Source organism: Sardina pilchardus, chromosome 17 (assembly GCF_963854185.1).
Source record: "Sardina pilchardus chromosome 17, fSarPil1.1, whole genome shotgun sequence".
NCBI lineage: Eukaryota > Metazoa > Chordata > Actinopteri > Clupeiformes > Clupeidae > Sardina > Sardina pilchardus.
In genome coordinates, this window is record NC_085010.1 from 25,528,430 (window position 1) to 25,547,688 (window position 19,259).

At 46.1% G+C, this 19,259-nt stretch overlaps 1 protein-coding gene across 3 annotated transcripts in view; it reads right to left on the reverse strand.

Annotated features, from left to right (window-relative positions):
* Positions 1-6,870: 6,870 nt before the first annotated feature.
* The window catches only part of cnot4b (CCR4-NOT transcription complex, subunit 4b), a 44,082-nt gene continuing 31,693 nt past the window's right edge, over positions 6,871-19,259 (reverse strand). For 2 of the 3 annotated variants that reach the window (XM_062517655.1, XM_062517654.1), the window contains exons 12-13: positions 12,432-12,707; positions 6,871-9,452 (exon numbers count right to left, since the gene is read on the reverse strand). In XM_062517655.1, the coding sequence (XP_062373639.1) occupies positions 9,115-9,452; positions 12,432-12,707 (614 nt within the window). In that variant the 3' untranslated portion in view covers positions 6,871-9,114. The remainder of the gene's footprint in view (positions 9,453-12,431; positions 12,708-19,259) is intronic. The other variant, XM_062517656.1, reaches the window with a different exon arrangement.

Sequence of the window (19,259 nt, forward strand, 5' to 3'; positions counted from 1 at the left end):
ACACACCACACACACACAACACATACACACACACACACACACACACACACACACACACACACACACTTACTCACTCACACACACACACTCTTACATTCAAACTAGATAGTCGAGTTACTAAAACATGCCATTCCTCCATCTGCAAACCACGTCTCCAACATGGCCGCCAACCACAAACAAAAAAAAAAGAAAGATTTTTTTTTTTGTTATTATTATTATGTGTAAGTATACAATGAGTGTCATGATCTTTGAACAAATGAAATGTACTGAAAAGAAAAAGAGAAAAAAAAACGACAGACCAATATTAATCAATGAACTACGGTGGCTGTTCCTGTGCACAGAAACACTGGACTAAACGCTCGAGTTAGGAGCAAGACCCTGCTTCCCTCTATGGGCCAGCGTGATAGTGAAACGGAGCAAAAACAACCAATGGAACGTGGAGGACTCACTGGAGTGAACCGGCCTCGGTAACTCTGCGCTCCGTTGTCGCCAGATTGGTGTAAGAACTGAGGAGTACACCACTGTGTCAATAATTGATAACAGACAACCATTGGAGGGAGTTCCCCCAGCTTTTTCCTCAAGACTCGAGTTCTGTCGATGGCGACTGATGCAAAAAAACGTAGTAAACGGATGCCAAATGCAATGGAATATGGGAAATTCTTGAACTTTACAGACAATGAGTACAGGATTTTTTTTTGAACGTCTTGGATTAAGAAAAAAAAAAACTGAAATAAACTCTTGACTAGTCAAGAGCTGGATGAGCAACAAGAACTCTTGGGTGTAAGACCTCTGTAGCAGGTTGTGTTCTTGCACAGATATCTCCACCACTGTACAAACTTGTAAAGAATAGCCTAGGGGCAACATACATTTGAGGGGAATACATTTTTATTTGTTTGTTTGGTTCGTTGTATTCCCAGAAGACATTCCCATTCTTCCAGGATGTATATGATTCAGATAATGTTGTTTGTCCCCTTTTCACTTCATACATCTTTTACTTTTATTCCCTTTTATTTTGCTACATATCAAAAGCATCACCAACAGGGACAAATATGTTGAGTGTCAGATTTGCGTGTTTGTGAATTTCTTATGTTTTCTTTTTTACTCTTCTCATAGCTGTTTGTGCGTGTGTGTGAGAGTGTGCGTGTGTGTGTGTGTGTGTGTGTGTATGTATGTGTGTTTGTGTGTGGGAGGTTCGCATCTCCGTGGAAAACAGAAGACATACCATAAAAAGAAAAAAATCATCTGAAAACGTAACAGAAACTGGTGTCAGGACCTACCTTGGAGGGGAACGGCAAAGCAAAGTGTGATGTGTTTCACAGCTATGTGGTGGGAGAGAAGGAAGAACGAAGGGAAGAAAGAGGAGAAGAAAGAGAATAAGGAAGTGGGAAGGGGGAAGGGTGGTAAAGGATGAAAGGAAGAAGCAAAGGGAAAGAAAGAAAGCTGAAAGAAAAGCGAAGAGAGTAGATAGATAGATAAATAAATAAAGGGAATAAGAAAGACACGAAGATGAAATAAAGAACCAGAAAGACAAAGAGAACAGTTTGACAGAGAAAATAAAAAAACAGGCCTCACTCACAGACAACTCTTGTTCCATCAGTAGGGAGATCCCATCAGCTTATGAAAGAGCTCCGGTTCCGTTCAGAGACCCCCCTCATCTCATCTCTCTTTCTGACATGTGCAGGCTGCTCTTTTTCCTTTACCAGACGTGAGTCAATCTTACACAGTGGTGGGCTTTATTATTAGACATAAGACTGATGATTTTCATTCACACACACACAGAGAGAGAGACAGACAGACACACACACACACACACGTAAGCACCACACTGATCTTCCTTCTGCCTTTCTCTCCACTTCAGTGATTTAATTCTCCTTTGCTCCTGTGAATTTATATTGTGAAAATGGGGACAAAAGCTCTCACGGCGAGCCATTCAGTGAAGCACAAGCTTAATACAATCCTCTCACAGTCCTGCTTTCTGGCCACAACCCCACGCGTCACATCCTTTTATCAGAAATCTGCTCGTAACGTTCATCATCATGACCCAGAGTATTAAGCCCCTGAACCTTACACAGCGCAGCACAAAAGAAAAAAAAAAACGCGTCAGATGCTTTTATCAAAATGTGCCCCTCATCTGACAAAACGAAGCAAATCAGTGATTCGTGGCATTCGAGGATGAGATGGTTGTGTAACATCGCGGGCATTTCATCCAATCCTACGTCAGCGGAGGTGAAACGGAGAGGAAGTGTCATCGCTGCTTTGAGCAGTGGCCCCCCTCCCCCCAGGTGCCAACTACAGAGAGAATCACTTGGTGGATCACCAGAGCTTCTCTAACCCCCCCCCCCTCCCCCACCACCACCACCACCACCAAGTACAGCATATTTGTACCCCCCCTCCTCCCTAAAGTACTATGCACCATATTTTTTTGTGATATTCTGACGATAAACACAGCCCATATTTGATTTATTTCAGCATGCACTGTCATGCCATGTCTCTCTCTCTCTCTCCATTCACTGCTAGAGAAGAGGAGGAGGAGGAGGAGGAGGAAGGACTCTCTGCATGTGGGCTCTACTCTCAACATGCTCAGTGTGTGTCAGAGTAGCCTGGCAACAGCCGCTGACGACACACGGTCACAGGGAAAAAGCATTTCCAATGCAGATTTAAAAGGGTTTTTTAGAGTCGCTAATTTATGGGAATGTGACAACGCTACATTACAAATGTGGTGTGACTGCTAATGTGAAGGGATCCAGTGGGTGTGCTTCACCAAAGGCACTTGGACAGACTAATATGGATCCGTGAGAAGTTATTGGTAGCTCTTAATTTGCACTGTTGTGGTCCAGTTATTTGAAAGGAGAGTGGTGGGGTTACCCGGGAACGCAAGCTGATAATGCAATTGACCGTGAAATTACATTAACTTCACCAGACACACTTGAGGAGCTTCTAGTTATAGTTCTCTTCTGTTCCACACAATCTGTTCAGCAGGAACCCCAGTAGATAAGCAGACTTCTTTTTTTACACTCCTGCATAAGGCTCTAGAAGCTAAATCAATGCCAGGGGTGCTCTCCATTAAAAACATCCAACTGCCAGAATATGCCTCATCTTGATGTATTTTTGAACAAGTGTGAAGACTGTTAGCTCTTGGATGTATTCTGCCTTGGAGCACATGGGACCTTATGTAACGCGTGTCTTCCTTGACACACTTAATGGCACAGTACTGTATGTATGCCCATCCAAGGCCATTACACAATGCAGCTTGTGCGTAAAGGGGGTCAGTCACTGTTCACACCCTCACACACACACACACACACACACAAACAGACGTACGCACACACTGTTCGCTTTCATCCCTTCCAGGTATGAACCAAAACAGGGCCTACGTTTCACTGGGATTCAGTTGTGGGTGTGTGGGTGGCGTGTACCGGAGGTGCAATTGTGAGTAATAGAGGCGAACAATTCTGACTAATTCTGTTCCCCTCCGTTCCTTTACCCATTTCACGAGGCAGAGAATAATGTCTTTCGAGAAAGCACAGCCGTTAATGACTCAATCAAAGCACGAGAGTGATGGAGCGGGATGCACATATAGCATGGTGGTCTCGGAGCTACGCCGTGTGATTATTACAGATTGACTTGAGTGCGTGTGTGAGATAACGAGACAGAGATTCTGAGTATTACGCCACCTGACTCGCTCCTGAGTCGATTCCAATCAACGACAGACAGGCAGACGAAATGTTACGTGATGAAAGAGTCTGCGGTAGGATGATGGGACAGCTCTAGGGGGGGTCTGATGCTCCAGTGACCAGTGATCTTGTTGTTGCTGAAGTGTGAACATGGACCTTTGAATGATGGTTGACTGTTTCATCGCTTTGTCCCATTCTCATGGTGTAAATAGTATCCAAGGCAGACACACTACAGTGTTTTTAAGAGATGTTCAAAAAAAATGAAAGATGAGGAACTATCAAAGTCTTTTTCATCAGTAATGTGTATGTTGAGTAAACTTAAAAAAAAAAAAAGATTAAAAATTAAACATGACAAATGATGTTTTAAAAAAAATCTGGAAATGTTAAAAAACTGTGGAATGTAAAAAAGACAACATTATGAAATAAAATTCATTGGTGTGTTTACTTGTAGAGCCTGAGCTCTGGTCTGCATTTTCATGTTATCCACTCAGATGTTATCAATGCAAAAAATGAAATCCCAATTAATATAAATCGTCGATCTCAGAGAGCAAACAAACCAATGTTTTGTTGTCTGCAGTGATGCACTTTGAATGGTCATACTGTGAACTTTCTATCATGAGTCATATTTTCTTACCTTACATGACATGTTTTACTTCAGGTAAGGAGGGTAGGTTAACTGAGGCTGCCCTTCTGTTTGAAATTAAATAAATGTTCCAGGGTCCCTCGATCGGCCCTCAAAGTGGCCTACCCTTTCAGATATTAAACTTCACTCTCCAAACAGAACGTGGATGGAGTGCTGTGCGTGGGATTGTCACAGCCTGGACTGGCTGACACTGACAAACACACACACACACACACATTCACTTGTAGAAGGTAACTTCACACCGGTGACATTCAAGGTGAGTAAACAGGGCCCCTGTCTGCTGTTGCCATGGAAACGTACAAAAAAAAATCAATTGATATTCAATCGGCTGCCCAGCTGACTAAAACCAGGCTTGCAGTAGCCGGAAAACACACATACACACACACTCACATATGAAGAACGCATCAAAACCAACAGGATATTAATGTTTCTGATCCTGTCATGGAAAGATGAGAGGGTTTGGAGAGAGAGATATGGAGAGGAGAGGGAAGGTACTTCGGTTCCACACGATGGTCATAAGTGTGCAGTTGAAGAGAACAAAGAGCTTAATGGGCTTGTTTGAGGAGATAAAAAGCCTTCGTTCACTACTTAATGAATACTTAATGAAAGCGTTTAAGGGGGGGTGACAGAGCACTCCAGCGAGCACAGGCAGTGTTATTCCTGGACCCTCTCATTCAAGGCCTAGAGGAGGTCTGGAACACCTTGCGTTTACCCTCCCTCTGTTCACCTGCGACACATGGCGCGGAGACATTTAGCGACCTGCACCTGTGATGGTGCAGGTCGTCAACTCCACACAGCAAAGTTTGCTGAGGAGAGCCAGGACCAGCTGCTGTTTTTTTTTCTTTTCATCTCAGTTGCTTGAGACTAATGGGGAAAGTGTGGGCTGAATCACAAGCCCGGTGTGTGAGCACTAGCTGTGAAACACTAGGCAGTTAGCACTTTTGTCCTCAACAACAACAGAAAAAGGTTTTCGAATCCAGCAGGGCTGGCAGTGTTAAAAACCAAAAAAACACTTTCAGTCACAGTCGAGGCTGCCGTGGGAACAAGAACAAGGATGGAAACACTAGGGGGGAATGAATGAAGGGATGACCATGAATAGAGTTGAGTGATTTTGAAACATCAAAATCTGGTCAGCACAACCACTGACCCCCCGAGTGTGCACCATCTTTGCTCAACTCACCTCAAGAGGGAGGACTTGAGGTTAAACTCTGCAATTGGTTCCCGGGGGATCTTGCCAAGGGTGCAATTGCCTGTTCCAAAACATAGAATATTTTAAAGGATAAAATGGCTTAATAGAATAGAATAGAATAGAATATATACTTTTTTGATCCCGTGAGGGAAATTCGTTTCTCTGCATTTAACCCAATTTAACCGAATTAGTGAACACAGCACACACACAGTGAGGTGAATCACACACTAACCCAGAGCAGTGAGCTGCCTGCCCAACCAGCGGCGCTCGGGGAGCAGTGAGGGGTTAGGTGCCTTGCTCAAGGGCACTTCAGCCATGGTGGACTGGTCAGGTCGAACCGGCAACCCTCCGGTCACAAGCCCGAAGCCCTAACCAGTACACCACCATTTTTTATAGAATAGAAGAGATTGCCGAAGGTTCCACCGAGATAATAACCTTTGATACTGTAAGCTTTCAACAACCACATCGTTGACAGGTTGAAGACAGTTGTTACAAGCTGCTGCATCTACAAGCTACTTTAACATCAAACCCTGGATTTGGTGGAGGATTTAATTAAAGTTCCAAACCACAGACTGCCCTCAAAAGGGTCTATTAAGCAGAGCTCCACAGGATACACTCAATTCTCCTCCAACCGATGTTACTGAATCAATTAAAAAAAAAAAAAAAAAAAAAAAAGCAATAATGAATGGGTCATTTGATGTTTGGAGCTTGCTGGCCAATTAAGGCTGCAGAGTAGTAATTTATGCCAATGAGGGTATAGGCTCGTCCCTGCTGGGCACGTGTTGGGGCGACTTACGGAGGCGCAGTGCGAACGCATAAATCGTTCTCGACATTATCAGTGAGCTGTTGCCTTCTCTTCCCCGAGATAAACTTAATTGGCCCACACGGAACACATTTGAAGTCGACGCTTTTCAAGCGCTTTATCTGGCGGATGGGAGGAGGATGTGCCTGGGCGACGGGGGCTCACTGCTGAGATGTGAAGTCCCCGGTCGCAGACGCGGCAAGCGAGCGCTTGTTCGCGACTCGCTCGGTCCTCCTCCTCCTCTGCTGCTGCTTTTCGTGGTCGCAGCGGGCCTAACTGAGGGAGGGTGGAGGGCAGGACAGCCGGTTCTCAGACGATTGATTGCTTAAACGTAAATGAGGAGATGCCAGAGTTGTGGAGACTGATAGAGAACGAGATAATGACGGACACCCATTGGACACCAAAGTGTCCCTCACACGAATACAATTAGCACCAGATTGGAATCTGTTGATTTCTATGAAATGGACATTGCCATTATCTATCAGCTGTCAACATCCGCCGGGAAGTGAACTATGAATCAGGGAAGAAGAAATGTTAAGAAATAAACACTCAAATGCTTAAATGATGTTTTTCTCTTTTATTTAAGATTTAGTTTTTCTCTTTTTCTTTTCCTTCAAGACCTGTTGCGAGGCACAACTCCTTTAGCTCGTCGTCTCAATCTTTCATATTGTTTAGAATTTGTGTAAATCCATAGTTAACGGCACTGGATTCTGTTTGAAAAAAAATAACTGACTTATTCCTCTTGAATACTGTGGAATACTGAACAGTTGGCAAGAACCTACACAGAGAGAAAGGATCTAAGATCATTAAAAAGAAAAACTGAAGGTGGAACAGAAAGAGAGATATAGAGAAGGAGGGAGAGGAAAGAGAGTGAGGGAGGGAGGAAAGAGGGGAGAGAATAGGGTGAGGAGATAGCACCCGCCCTCCTCTGTCGGGATGCCCAGGGTTTCGCTTTTTTTTTTCTTGTTGTCTGCCATTTCAGCAGACACTGCCTCCAAGACTCCAAACCTGCCCAGGCTAATGAGACCACTGGAGTATACCAGCGCACACACACACACACACACCACAGAGAACGAGAGCATGATTGTGTTTAACCCAGTCCTAATCTTTCACCCGCTCTTCAAGAAAAATAAAATAAAGTTATTCATCATTGCAGTGCCCATGTGGCAAACACTTGTTTTGCGTTCAGTTTCATTGCCCCTCCCTCCCCTATTCTTATAAAACTATTTCCTCGGATACGCTAAATGGTCCACCTACCATTATTTATTTTTTGTTTGTTTATTTTTTTTGCCATCTTTGACTACATTCACCTTGCATTTCTCTTGGTTTCTGCTGCTATTCCAGGCTGGTCTCTATGTGGCCCAACCGAGTGGAAGGGGGCGCAGGGCTGAGGCCTGGCCAGAGCGGATTAGTGCTGTGTCCTTGTGCTTTGCCCATGCCAACCCCCTTTAGCCACCAAGGGGCCAGTTCTGATGGGCACCACACAGTGGTACCCCCTCATTCTACGTCTGTCCCCTGCCTTTTTTCATATAAAGGAGTGACACACCCCTGTATGCCAAGGTCCTTTTCTAAATTAAGGCAACCCCTGCTACACCCACCCACTCCTCCTGGGCTTTGCAAGACACTACCCTCTGATACAGAGGTCCATAGTGGTGTCACAATCAGGCGGAGGGGCGTGTTAACACAAAACACTCTCTCATCCAATCGTATCGCATCAGTGGGAGGGTCTTGGGGCTAAGGACATGCATCCATAGGCTACGCTTCCACACAGACCACGTGCGGGGCTTGACACAGGAGTTCAACCTCTTCAAAAGGCCAGACTAGCGTTCACGTCCATGCCCGTCTCATACAAGACGACAACATTCAGGACTCCTCTCCTGTTAGCAGTACATACATGTGTATAAGAGCCTAAACCCTCAAAGAAAGTGCTTTTGCTTTTTTTTTCTCAATCCTCTGCATAATTCCTTTTTGCGTCTTGATTTTTCTTTTTTTTTCTTTTTCTAATTTTTCTTCTCCGTTTTTCGTTACGACATAAAGACAATTAAAACTGATCATAATAAAACAAACAAGTGCTCATTCCATCACAAAACCAAAGATTGTGATTGCTGCAGAACTCAACTTGATTAAGGCATAAGAAGCTGGGCATTGAGCCCACGGGAGGTACCTATTGCTCTGGCCAGACAATAGACAAGTACTCTCTTTTGGCTTTTTTCAAGGCAGGCTCATCTTTCTTTTATCTGTTTAAACACTTACAAATCAGCTCTGAAAACATTATTTCCAGCCATCCTTAATTGCTTCTTTAATTTAAAAAAAAAAATCGTTTCCAGTTCTATCCTTATCAGTTTGAATCATACTCAAGGCGGTGTCTACATTCTGGTTAACAGCACAGTTGTTTAGCCGTGTTAAGCAGGTTAAAAATACGAACGCCGATTCCCTAAGGGGCTGTCGGTACGGAGAGCTAGGCCAGTTAGCTGTGTGCGATCAGATGTTGGTCAGACTGACTCGGGAGGGCTCACTGGAAGGCAGGTCGTAAGGCCGACAGGCCAACCCCGACAACAACAACAACAAACGAAAAAAGACAGAAGGGAGGCGGAGAGGAAGAAAAGAATAAAAAAAAGAAAGAAGAGATCGAGACACCAGAAGGAGGAAGAAAAGAAATATGAATATATAATCTTGTTATGATTACTTTTGTTAATAGTTGTCTGTACTGATTCGGTTTTTTCTGTGTGTGTATGTGTGTTGTTTTGTGTTCTCTGTAGGGCTAGAGTGGATGTGTAGGGTGGGGGGTTGGGGAGTTTCACTGTCCCTAGTGTCGGTCCATGCCAGCGCTCTGTAGCAGATCTGTGGCGGTTTGAGCTGTGGATCTGAAGGGGCTCTGGAAACCGGGGGGTGGCGAGTGGAACTGGCTGGGGGCGTTGGCTGAGGACGGGACCGCGTACGGCGCCCAGCCGGCTCTGTGGAGGGGCAGGGAGGCCCCGAAGGGCCCGTTGGTGTGGGGGGGCTGGAGGGGGCCAGCGGTGGTCGAGATGCCGCTGGAGGAGGAGGGAGCATCCATCTCGGTGAGCGCCTGCAGTGACTTGAGCCAGTGCGGCGGGTTATCGTCCTGGAGCGAGTCCATACTGTTGCCCGAAGATGCCGGGATTCCTGGATTAGAATGGAAAGCAGGGTGAGGGGGGGGGGGGGGGGGGGGAAGAGAGAGAGAGAGAGAGAGAGAGAGAGAGAGAGAGAGAGAGAAAAGACAGGAAGAGCAGTGAGTGATGGACAGAATGAGATGATGTAAAGAGGAAGAGTTGAGTTTGAGAGTTTGGGGACAGGGTGTGGGATGGGAGCAAAAGAGGGCAGAAAACACACAAAAAGAGAAAAACAGAGTTAGGCGACGCTCATTTAAAAACTCCAAATGACCCAATAAATGACCCACACTGTTTATGACTGGACACGATTCCCACTGATTTCCCAGAATGCCACACACAGACAGCAGCTGCCTCCAAACTTCTTGGGAGGAGGTGCCCTGAAGTCGGCCTTTGGGCTCAGGCACATTTAAACCATCCCGTGGGTCATGGTGGACTGGCGCTCATTATCGCCCAGGTGCACAGGTATAAATCACCACAGGAGAGGGGGCTAAGATGGAGGGGACTGTGTGTGTGTCTGTGTGTGTCTGTGTGTGTGTGTGTCGGGTGGAGTGTGTGCCGACTCTGCTGCCACACTTCGGAAAAGCTTAGTGTTCCGGGGCCCCGGAGCTCTCGCTGTGGGCCATTAATTCCGCCAACCCCTGATGGATGACTGATGTGGACGGGAGGCGTTGGGAGAAGCCAGACGAGGCGAGCGTGACTCCACTGCTGATCAGCAACGACGCCTCTACTCCCGAGTCTCCGCTCTCGCCCCAGTCTCTCCTCCTCGACTCCACATTCCCAAATAACACCGCAACTTGGGAATGTCTATTTATAATGCAACACCCATCTGTCTCCATGTTTGTCTGTCGGTCGGTCTGTCTGTCTATTTTGTTTGTTTGTCTGCCTCGTCCTTTGCATATCTCTGGACCCGCTTGTCTGACCCCACGGGTTCTTGAATTGAACACACGCCCAATTATTAAAAAGTTCTTAGTGTTGCGTCCATTTCGATTCATTAAAAAAACATTTGTGAGTTCGGCGGAGAGAGAAAGAAAACAGAGAGAGCGAGAGAGAGAGAGAGAGAGAAAGAGAGAGAGAGAGAGAGAGAGAGAGAGAGAGAGAGAGAGAGAGAGAGAGAGAGAGAGAATGCTTCATTACCAAACCCACCCCCACCCCCTTATTCACACCAATCATTTCTGAACTCCCAAATCCCAAATAACAGCCCAACCCAAATCTCCTCTCTACAGGCTTCAGGAACATCACACTACGGCATGGCAGCTGGTGCAGCAGGAATGTGACGGGCACTCAATTATACGGTCAATTATCCTCTCCAGCAGCGGGCCCTGGTGTCAACTGGACCCACTAGTGTTGAGCCGCTGAATATTTTCACCTGACCTGAACACATGTCCTCGCTCTCTGCCCTTTCAAAACGTTGCCTTTTTTTAAAAACCAGTGACATTAAGTGAAAAGGGCACTTAAAAGGAGGGGGGGGGGGGGGGGGGGGGGGGGGAGAAGGCATTTGGTGGAAGTGAGTAGTTGGAATGGCTGGCTGGATTTGACTTTTCTTCTTTATCTTTTTTAATTGCCATGTGATCAGTTCTGATGGAAAGTGTCCTAAACTAAATTACCGGAGAGAAGGATTGTGCTCCTAATGAGACTTTTTTAGAGCACTTGAAATATTCCATTTTAGTTTCCTTCCACACTGATTTTTAACCAGTGGTTTGGTCGACTTGTTTTATGTGCCAGTCCTTGGCCCTTAGTAAATTACAATGAAATGAACCACAAACACACCAAAACAACACTGCAACGTTAATCATGTCTAGCCAAACTCAGAAGGGCTGGCGGCACAACTGCTGTGACCTAGATATAGCTCATGCCACACACACACACACACACACACACACACACGCAAGCACACACACCATTTACCCATTAAAAAGTCAACCACTAGCCGAGCTGCTGGGATCTGCATGACAGGGGTTTGGGCCTTTTACCATGCACTGGACTTGAACCCCCCACACACACACACACACACAAACACACACACACAAATATGTTTGGCCACACACATTGATTGGCTCGGCTTGCTTAATTGGCCATCCTGGTGGTAAACTCCCAAAATCGAGCAGCCCCTGCGGCCACAGCCCGGCCCCTGCCTTCTCCGAGTCCCTCCCTCCGTCCGTCCGCCTGGCGTCCAGCATCAGTAGCCGCCACACGGCGCTCGCTGCCACATTAATGACCACGGCTCCAGCCAATCCTCACCCAAGGCCACGTCACGGTCTGGCCAACCCCCCCCCCCCACACACACGCTCTCCCATATTCCGACTCCTTTGCCATGCTCCTGGCCCTTCTCACAGTCTCACACACACACACACACACACACACACACACACACACACACCATCCACCCCCAAACTGTGTCCACTATTCCCGGGCTATTGCCCAATGCCTCCGGGCTTCTGACTGTGCAAATACATACAAATGAGAAACGACTGTGTCTCCATCCCTGCACACAAGTCAATGCAGGGCCTAATAGAGGTTAAGCCATAGCAAACAAATCAGTACCTTTGGTAAATATGTTCCCAGTGATTGCCCAACCCTTTCGACTATCAATATCATCTTCCTTTAGGCACCTAGCTTAGTCTGTCTACTGTAGCCCCCTCCTGTACAGAGCCATTTGTAAGTGTTAAGCTGTGTTATATTCTGTCTGTACAGAAACACTTTCAGTCCAATACAGGAATCATTTGTAATGTCATTTTTTGGTCTTTGCAGGAACTACATCAATCCTGTGCAGGAACCACTGGCACCCAAACCCACCATCTCTCCCGTAATGTTTTTTTTTTTGGACAGTGAAGGAACTATCTTAGTCCTGTGCAGGAACCATTTGCACCAAATTGCACGATTTCCCACCCACTCCCCAAAGTCTGTTGCCCATCATCAACATAATCTTCCTTTAGGCCACTGGGTCAGCACCTACAGTAGCACTCTCTCCTCCTCTCCCACTGGGTTGTGGTACCTGTGATGATGGCGGGGTCCATCCAGCTGGCTGTGCCATCCCAGCTTAGGCTGTGCGAGATGCCCGAGGTGCTGGACGGCGCCCCCGTGTGGTTGACGCTGGTGGAGGAGGAGGAGGAGGAAGAAGAGGAGGAGGAAGAGGAGGAAGAGGAGGAGGAGGAAGAGGAAGACGAGGAGTTGGGCAGACCGCCGAAGTTGATGTTGATGTTGGGCAGGAGTGCGCGCAGGCCATCCTGCCACTCTTTCACATTTATGCTCTCCACCGAGCCACTGCTCTCTGCAGGACGACACAGAGGAGGAGGAGGAGGAGGAGAGAGAGAGGGATAGTGAACGAGGGATGGAGGGAAGAGAGGAGAGAAAGAGAAAGGGGGTGGGGAGGAAAGAAAGAAAGATAGATTGAAGAAGGGATGGAAGAAAAAAAAGAGGAATAAAGAGAATGAGGATTCATCCAAATGTAGAGACCAATCCATCCACTGCCAGACATCTAGGCTCTCAGTTCCACTTGCAGTAAGTAATATGCATGACACTCGGAGCAAGTGAAGAGTTCTTCACCACATTATCCATTTCCTACTGGAAGCTCATACAAGTTTTCAAGTCCCACATAACCTATGTGACGGCAACTTTATCTTGGGTTTTATAATTAATACAATACACAAATCTGCATTTGCAATTGCACTTTGCTATTTAAATGGGTTACTTCTGGAAAGAATGTGCACATTAACTGACCGCAACTTAACTGATCAGGAGAGCAAAGACGACTTATCTTCAAAACACAGTTTTGCTATTAACTGCTTCACATGGACCTGCTAGTGAGCAAGACTGTGACAATATACAGTGCCTATAGAAAGTCATCATACCCTTTTGAAATAGTTACTTTTTTTGTCTTACAGCCTGAAATCAAAACCCATTTTTAAAAAAATCTTTTCCAGTTTTATTGACAAATTTAGCTGTACAACATCAAAATAATGAAAAAAAAGTAAACAGTTCTGAAATCTCAAATTCTGTAGGGAATGGCGATGGACTGCTCTCTTCAAGTCAATCCACATATTTTCTATAGTATTTAAGTCAGGGCTCTGACTTTGCCACTCAAGGATATTCACCATCCTATCCTTAAGCCACTGCTTTGTTCTTTTGGCAGTATGTTTAGGATTATTGTCGTGTTGGAAGGCGAATGACCTCCCCATCCTCAGCTGTCTAGGAGAGGGACGCAGGTTTTCCTTAAGAATGTGGGTGTATTTGGCAGCATCCATTTTCCCTTCTATCCTGACCAATTGCCCAGTTCCCGCTGAAAAGAAACATCCCCACAACATAATGTTGCCCCAACCATGCTTCACACTAGGTATGGTGTGTTTTGGGTGGTGTACTGTGTTGGTTTTCGCCAAACATTGCGCTTGGAGTTCAGTGCAAAAACACATCTGGAATATTCTGCTACCATGTGGAAAAAGCTTATATGGTCAGATGAGACTAAGATCGAACTTTTTGGAGACTAAGATTGAAGTTTTTGGACTGAGCTCCAGGCGCTAACCAAACACAGAATACACACCCAAACACACACAAAACACACCATACCTACTTTGAAGCATGGTGGGGGCAACATTATGTTTTGGGGATGTTTCACTTCAGCGGGGACTGGGCAATTGGTCAGGATAGAAGGGAAAATGGATGCTGCCAAGTACACCAAAATTCTTGAGGAAAACCTGCGTCCCTCTCCTAAACAGCTGAGGATGGGGAGGTCATTCGCCTTCCAACACGACAAAAATCCTAAACATACTGCCAAAAGAACAAAGCAGTGGCTTAAGGATAGGATGGTGAATATCCTTGAGTGGCAAAGTCAGAGCCCTGACTTAAATCCTATAGAAAATATGTGGATTGACTTGAAGAGAGCAGTCCATCGCCATTCCCTACAGAATTTGACTAAATTTTAACATTTCTGCACGGAAAATTGGGCAAATATTCCCCTATCTAGGTGTGCAAAGCTATAATAGAGACATATCCAAACAGATTGATGGCTGTAATGAAAGCAAAAGGAAGTTTTACAAAGTATTAAGTCAGGGGTATGATGACTTTTCCAACCCTGTTATTCTAGTTTTTAATTTTTTATTAATTTTCAGAACTGTTGACTTTTTTTTCATTATTTTGATGTTGTACAGCTACATTTGTAAATAAAACTGGAAAAGATTTTTTTTTAAAATGGGTTTTGATTTCAGGCTGTAAGACAAAAAAAGTAACTATTTCAAAAGGGTATGATAACTTTCTATAGGCACTGTAAGTATTTTGTGTTGAACTTTGGCAATTTTGTGTCAATGTATAATACATTACAAGACGCAGTGCATGACAAAACACCAAAACACAGTGCCACCTTTGCATATAATGGATATATTTTTGCTTTGACTATATACTGTATAGCTAGAAGAAAAATATATGTGTGTCTGTTTCTAATATTTTTATAACGTCTGTGTCTTTCCAATGGGGAGCTGATGTCTGGTTGTTAGATTCGAATCAAAACTAACACTTAACAATTATCAAAACCAAGGAATGCAAGGAATACTGTTTACTTATTTTCCTGTCCTCTATTCTCCCTCCTGACAGGCTGTGAGTGGTAAATATGAGAGGACTGAAGTTGAGTGAAAGTGAGATGGCAAGAGAATATGGGAGAGGGAGAGCGTTTCAAAAGGAAGAGCGCAAGCAAGCATGGTGACACGCGGTCCATCGAACGTCATTCTTGACTGCAGGACATAGAAACCTCTCCCACAAGACCCGCGAGCGGTTTTCTTTGTCCAAGAAAGACACAATCGCAAACACAGACACACACACACACACACACACACACACACACACACAACCAACTGCGCTGCCCAGGACAGGCATCCAGAGGGAGGCTATTGAGAGGATATGGGAGTAGGAAGGGGGGGGGGGGGGGGTGGAGGGGTGAGCCTCAGGCTGTTGACTTATGAACCACACTTCAGTTGTGAAGCGGCGGCCCTTTTCTCTCTGACGTGTCGCACCTGTCAGGTCGACAGCTGGCGAGCGCACCGGCCAACTCTCCCGAGCGCACGCCCCGTCCTCCGCCGCACCGCGCCAAGTCAAGCCGTGTTTCTCGCGGCAGCGGAGTGGAAGAGAGAGAAAAAAAAAGCCCGTTCTAGACAACTCCTCGGTTCCCAGATCGCCCCTACCTATGGCAGTCTCATGGGGGGGAGGCCATCACAGAACAGGGCTCCTGCAGTGCCAGTCCAAGGCCGTGGGGGCAGGGATTCAATAACAACCAGAAACCATCCACATCGCAAAAGTAAAACCCTTCAGCTCAGCTCTCAATACTTGGCCAAATTCAGAAAAATGCATCCTAACTTCAGAGTCTACATATGGACAAAAATAATCGGATTTATAAAACCATGATGCAGCACACAACTTTACGCAGGTGGTTGGTTTATGCATACCAAAGTACACCACCCACTTTCACATACATACCAAATCTGCGTTGAATGGTTTGTGTGTGTACACGCACCACCCCCTTTCACATACTCCTTCCACCATATTCAATTAAAACAGTCAACGCAAAATGGTTCATGATTATGCCAACATGTATAACAAGCATCTTATTGGAAAATCATTGATTGGAAAGATGGGGCGGTCATGTCAACTTGGAGAAGGGAGTCTGCAGAGTGTGAGATAATGTAGAACATGACAGTTGCACCCATGATGCACTCTACCCCAGTTATGGGCTCCAACATTTTGCATTCTGTTCACACAAGGCAAGCAACGGCTTTTTGAAAAGGTTTTCCTCTATAAATCTCGACATTTGCGTTGAAAGATGCGTATGCACATTTCAGCTCTTTTTACACAACGTTGCTATGCATAGCAGCCTTGATAAATGAGGGCCCTGGCCAAATACTTGACTGTAGGACAAATACCCCCCACCATCTTACAGTATACTGCAAATACTTGGCTATAGCCAGGTTCAGTTTACATGATTAATCTCTCCTTATATCTCAATCAGTTAATGTGGCAACCATGACGCCACAGCAATGAGAAAATGATACATGGTCTTCATTCTCTTGGTTGCAGAATGTTCATTAACATTTAGTGCAAAACATTCCGTAGCTTAATAGGACTAAAAAGCAGAAGCAGAACAAAGATTTGCTGCTTCAAGGACAACACAAATGGATCATCAAGAAGTAGCAATAAAAAAAAATATATGGCACCATCATGACTTGCGCTAATTAACTCAATCAACAAAGAAATATATTTCAATATCAATGAGTGTCTGCTGAGTGTATTTACTTTAGTTGTTCAATGGCCTTTTTTATTTCCATTTATTTCCTGTATTTGACGGGGGGAGTGTTGCCTCTGGCACCACACAATGGAGCAACAGGGCACAATAAAAGGCATAATGAGCGATGGGTATATATGGGCAAAGCAAGCATTCAATGTTCATCACAACTTTCCCCTTGATGCTTCTAGCCTGTACCATGTCTGCAGCTTTAACACGGGGGGGGGGGGGGGGTGGAAGGTGGTGGAGGGGGAGATTATTTCCTCTGGCATCAGAGATGGGCCTTGCCTCTGACTGGGTCTGGGGATGATGGACTCAGCCCTACTCCCTGGCAGTGGAGCTGGGGGGTCAGCCTGGTCTCCTGGGGTGGGTTTAATAAGCCGTTCCTGGGAGGAGGGCAACTCGGATACGAGTCCACTACCAGATCCAATCACGGGAGCATAGCTGGGTGCCATTTCGTATGATTGGTAGCAGAGTATCAAACAGGCCAAAGGTCATGCCAAAGGTGATGTACTGCCTTCATGAAACCTCCAACTGGCAACCGTGTAGATAAAAAAAAAAGTCCGTGCACTGTGTGCAAGGTTGGTAGTGTAGCCTGGTAGGTCCTACCAGACTCTCGTACATTTCATAATGTACAGAGAGTCTAGCCACTTTCCGTTGGCCAAGCATCAATTTCCTTGAAGGAGGGCACTCTGTTGAAGTTTAAAACTATTGGATCTGGGGGCGCTGTGGCACAGCAGGCTACAGCGTCCGTACCATTTACGGGTCCGAGTGCCCACGGGGACCCAGGTTCGAATCCGGCCTGCGGTCATATCCCGATCCCACCCCATCTCTCTCTCCCACTTGTTTCCTGTCTACCTCTTCACTGTCCTATACTAATAAAGGCAAAAAGGCCAAAAAATATACTTTAAAAAAAAAAAAAAAAAAAAAAAAAAAAAAAAAATATTGGATCTGCCCAGAGCCACTCTGGATCTGCCATAATCCATCGCTAACGTTTGGTCGTGACGTACAGTGAGTCATGCTCAAACTAGCGCACGACCCCAACATCATCGTTCTCAGCTACTCTGTCCGCTCGGAGAAAACCCGCGAATATACCGCAGACCCAGAAGACGTACTGAAGGGAAATGAAAATTGAGCGAAAGTACGTAAGAGGGCGGGAGCAGAGTGCACTCCAGTGCAAATACAGTGGACAACAGTGTCCCTTTCAAAAGTCAACATGCCTTGTTCTAGCGTACTAGACATCAGAGCTTACGCCAAGCTAGTGTCTGCTACTGGTAAATATTTTAAAAGCCTTGTCTTGTTCTCTTTGCACAGGACACAAAGCCACCATCATTCACAATTATTTTCAACCACAGCACAAGGAGGATATTGCCCAGGCATATTCTATGATGAGACAATAGCCTGACAGCCACAGGTTTGGGGGGTCTGGCTTAATCTGACGGAGGCCGGCAGTTCACCAACAGGGGTCTCTTCCATCGATGGTTGCCCACTCATTTAACGAGCGATCCCTCCTGTTCGGAGTGCACCAGCCTTGCTGACTCTAAATTGTTAATGAGACGTTTGCAGAAAGGGAATATAAAAGGACCCCACACACACACACACACACACACACACACATGCACAAAGACAAAGACAGACATGTGTGTGCGGCTGTGCGCACACACAGTGGAACACAGACAAACACACCAGCCCTCAACTACTGGAGAAAAACACACACTCACTATTTCCATCGGTTAACAGTGCTTGCTTGAGCTTTTCATGCAGTGTAGTGTATGCATAAGAAGAGAAGACCGTGCATGTGTGTGTGTGTGTGTGTGTGTGTGTGTGTGTGTATATTCGCGTAAATGCTTCAGAGAGACGGACAGAGAGACGGACAGTCAGACAGCCAGCCAGCCAGCCAGCCAGGGCGTTTGCCTCCTGGTCTATTTCTGCAGTCTGTGGTCTGACTGCTGGTGAATAATACATCTGGCCTCTCGCTCCTCCAGGTCCAAACCAGGAGCCCGGGAGCAGCCTGGCACACGCAGCCTTTCAATCAATCCTTCTGTATTCCCGCGATTGCATCAGCTCAGACGACCAAGGGGGAAGAGGAAGAAGGAAGAGGAAGATGGATATCAGAAATGTTTAAGAGTGAGAGTCTGGCATCAGGCTGGACTCTGAACGTCTAACCTCTGAAACATCAGGGGGATTCTGGGTAAAGGTGGAGAGGGGGGGCGGAGGGGCGGGCACACAGGAAATGAAGTATTTGACACGGCAATGGCGTCCGCTTCTGGTTTCGCTGCGCTGCTGCTGCCGCTGCTGAGGTCAACACACAAGGTTGAAAGTGAACGGGAGCGCATCCAGGCATTACTCATCCACCTGCTGCCGGGGCCGCAACGACAGACGGGCCAATAGGAAGGGGCCGGCATATCCTGCGCGGCCAATGGGGACGCCGGGGTTTGCTTCAATAGCCAGTGGAAAGGGCTTAAGAGCTGGTGTGGGAGACCCGTGAGAATGCGAAGAATCTCTCAGCAACAGCCAAACAGGTGGAGGAGCTAATCTGCACTGGGCTTTAGAGGAAAGAAT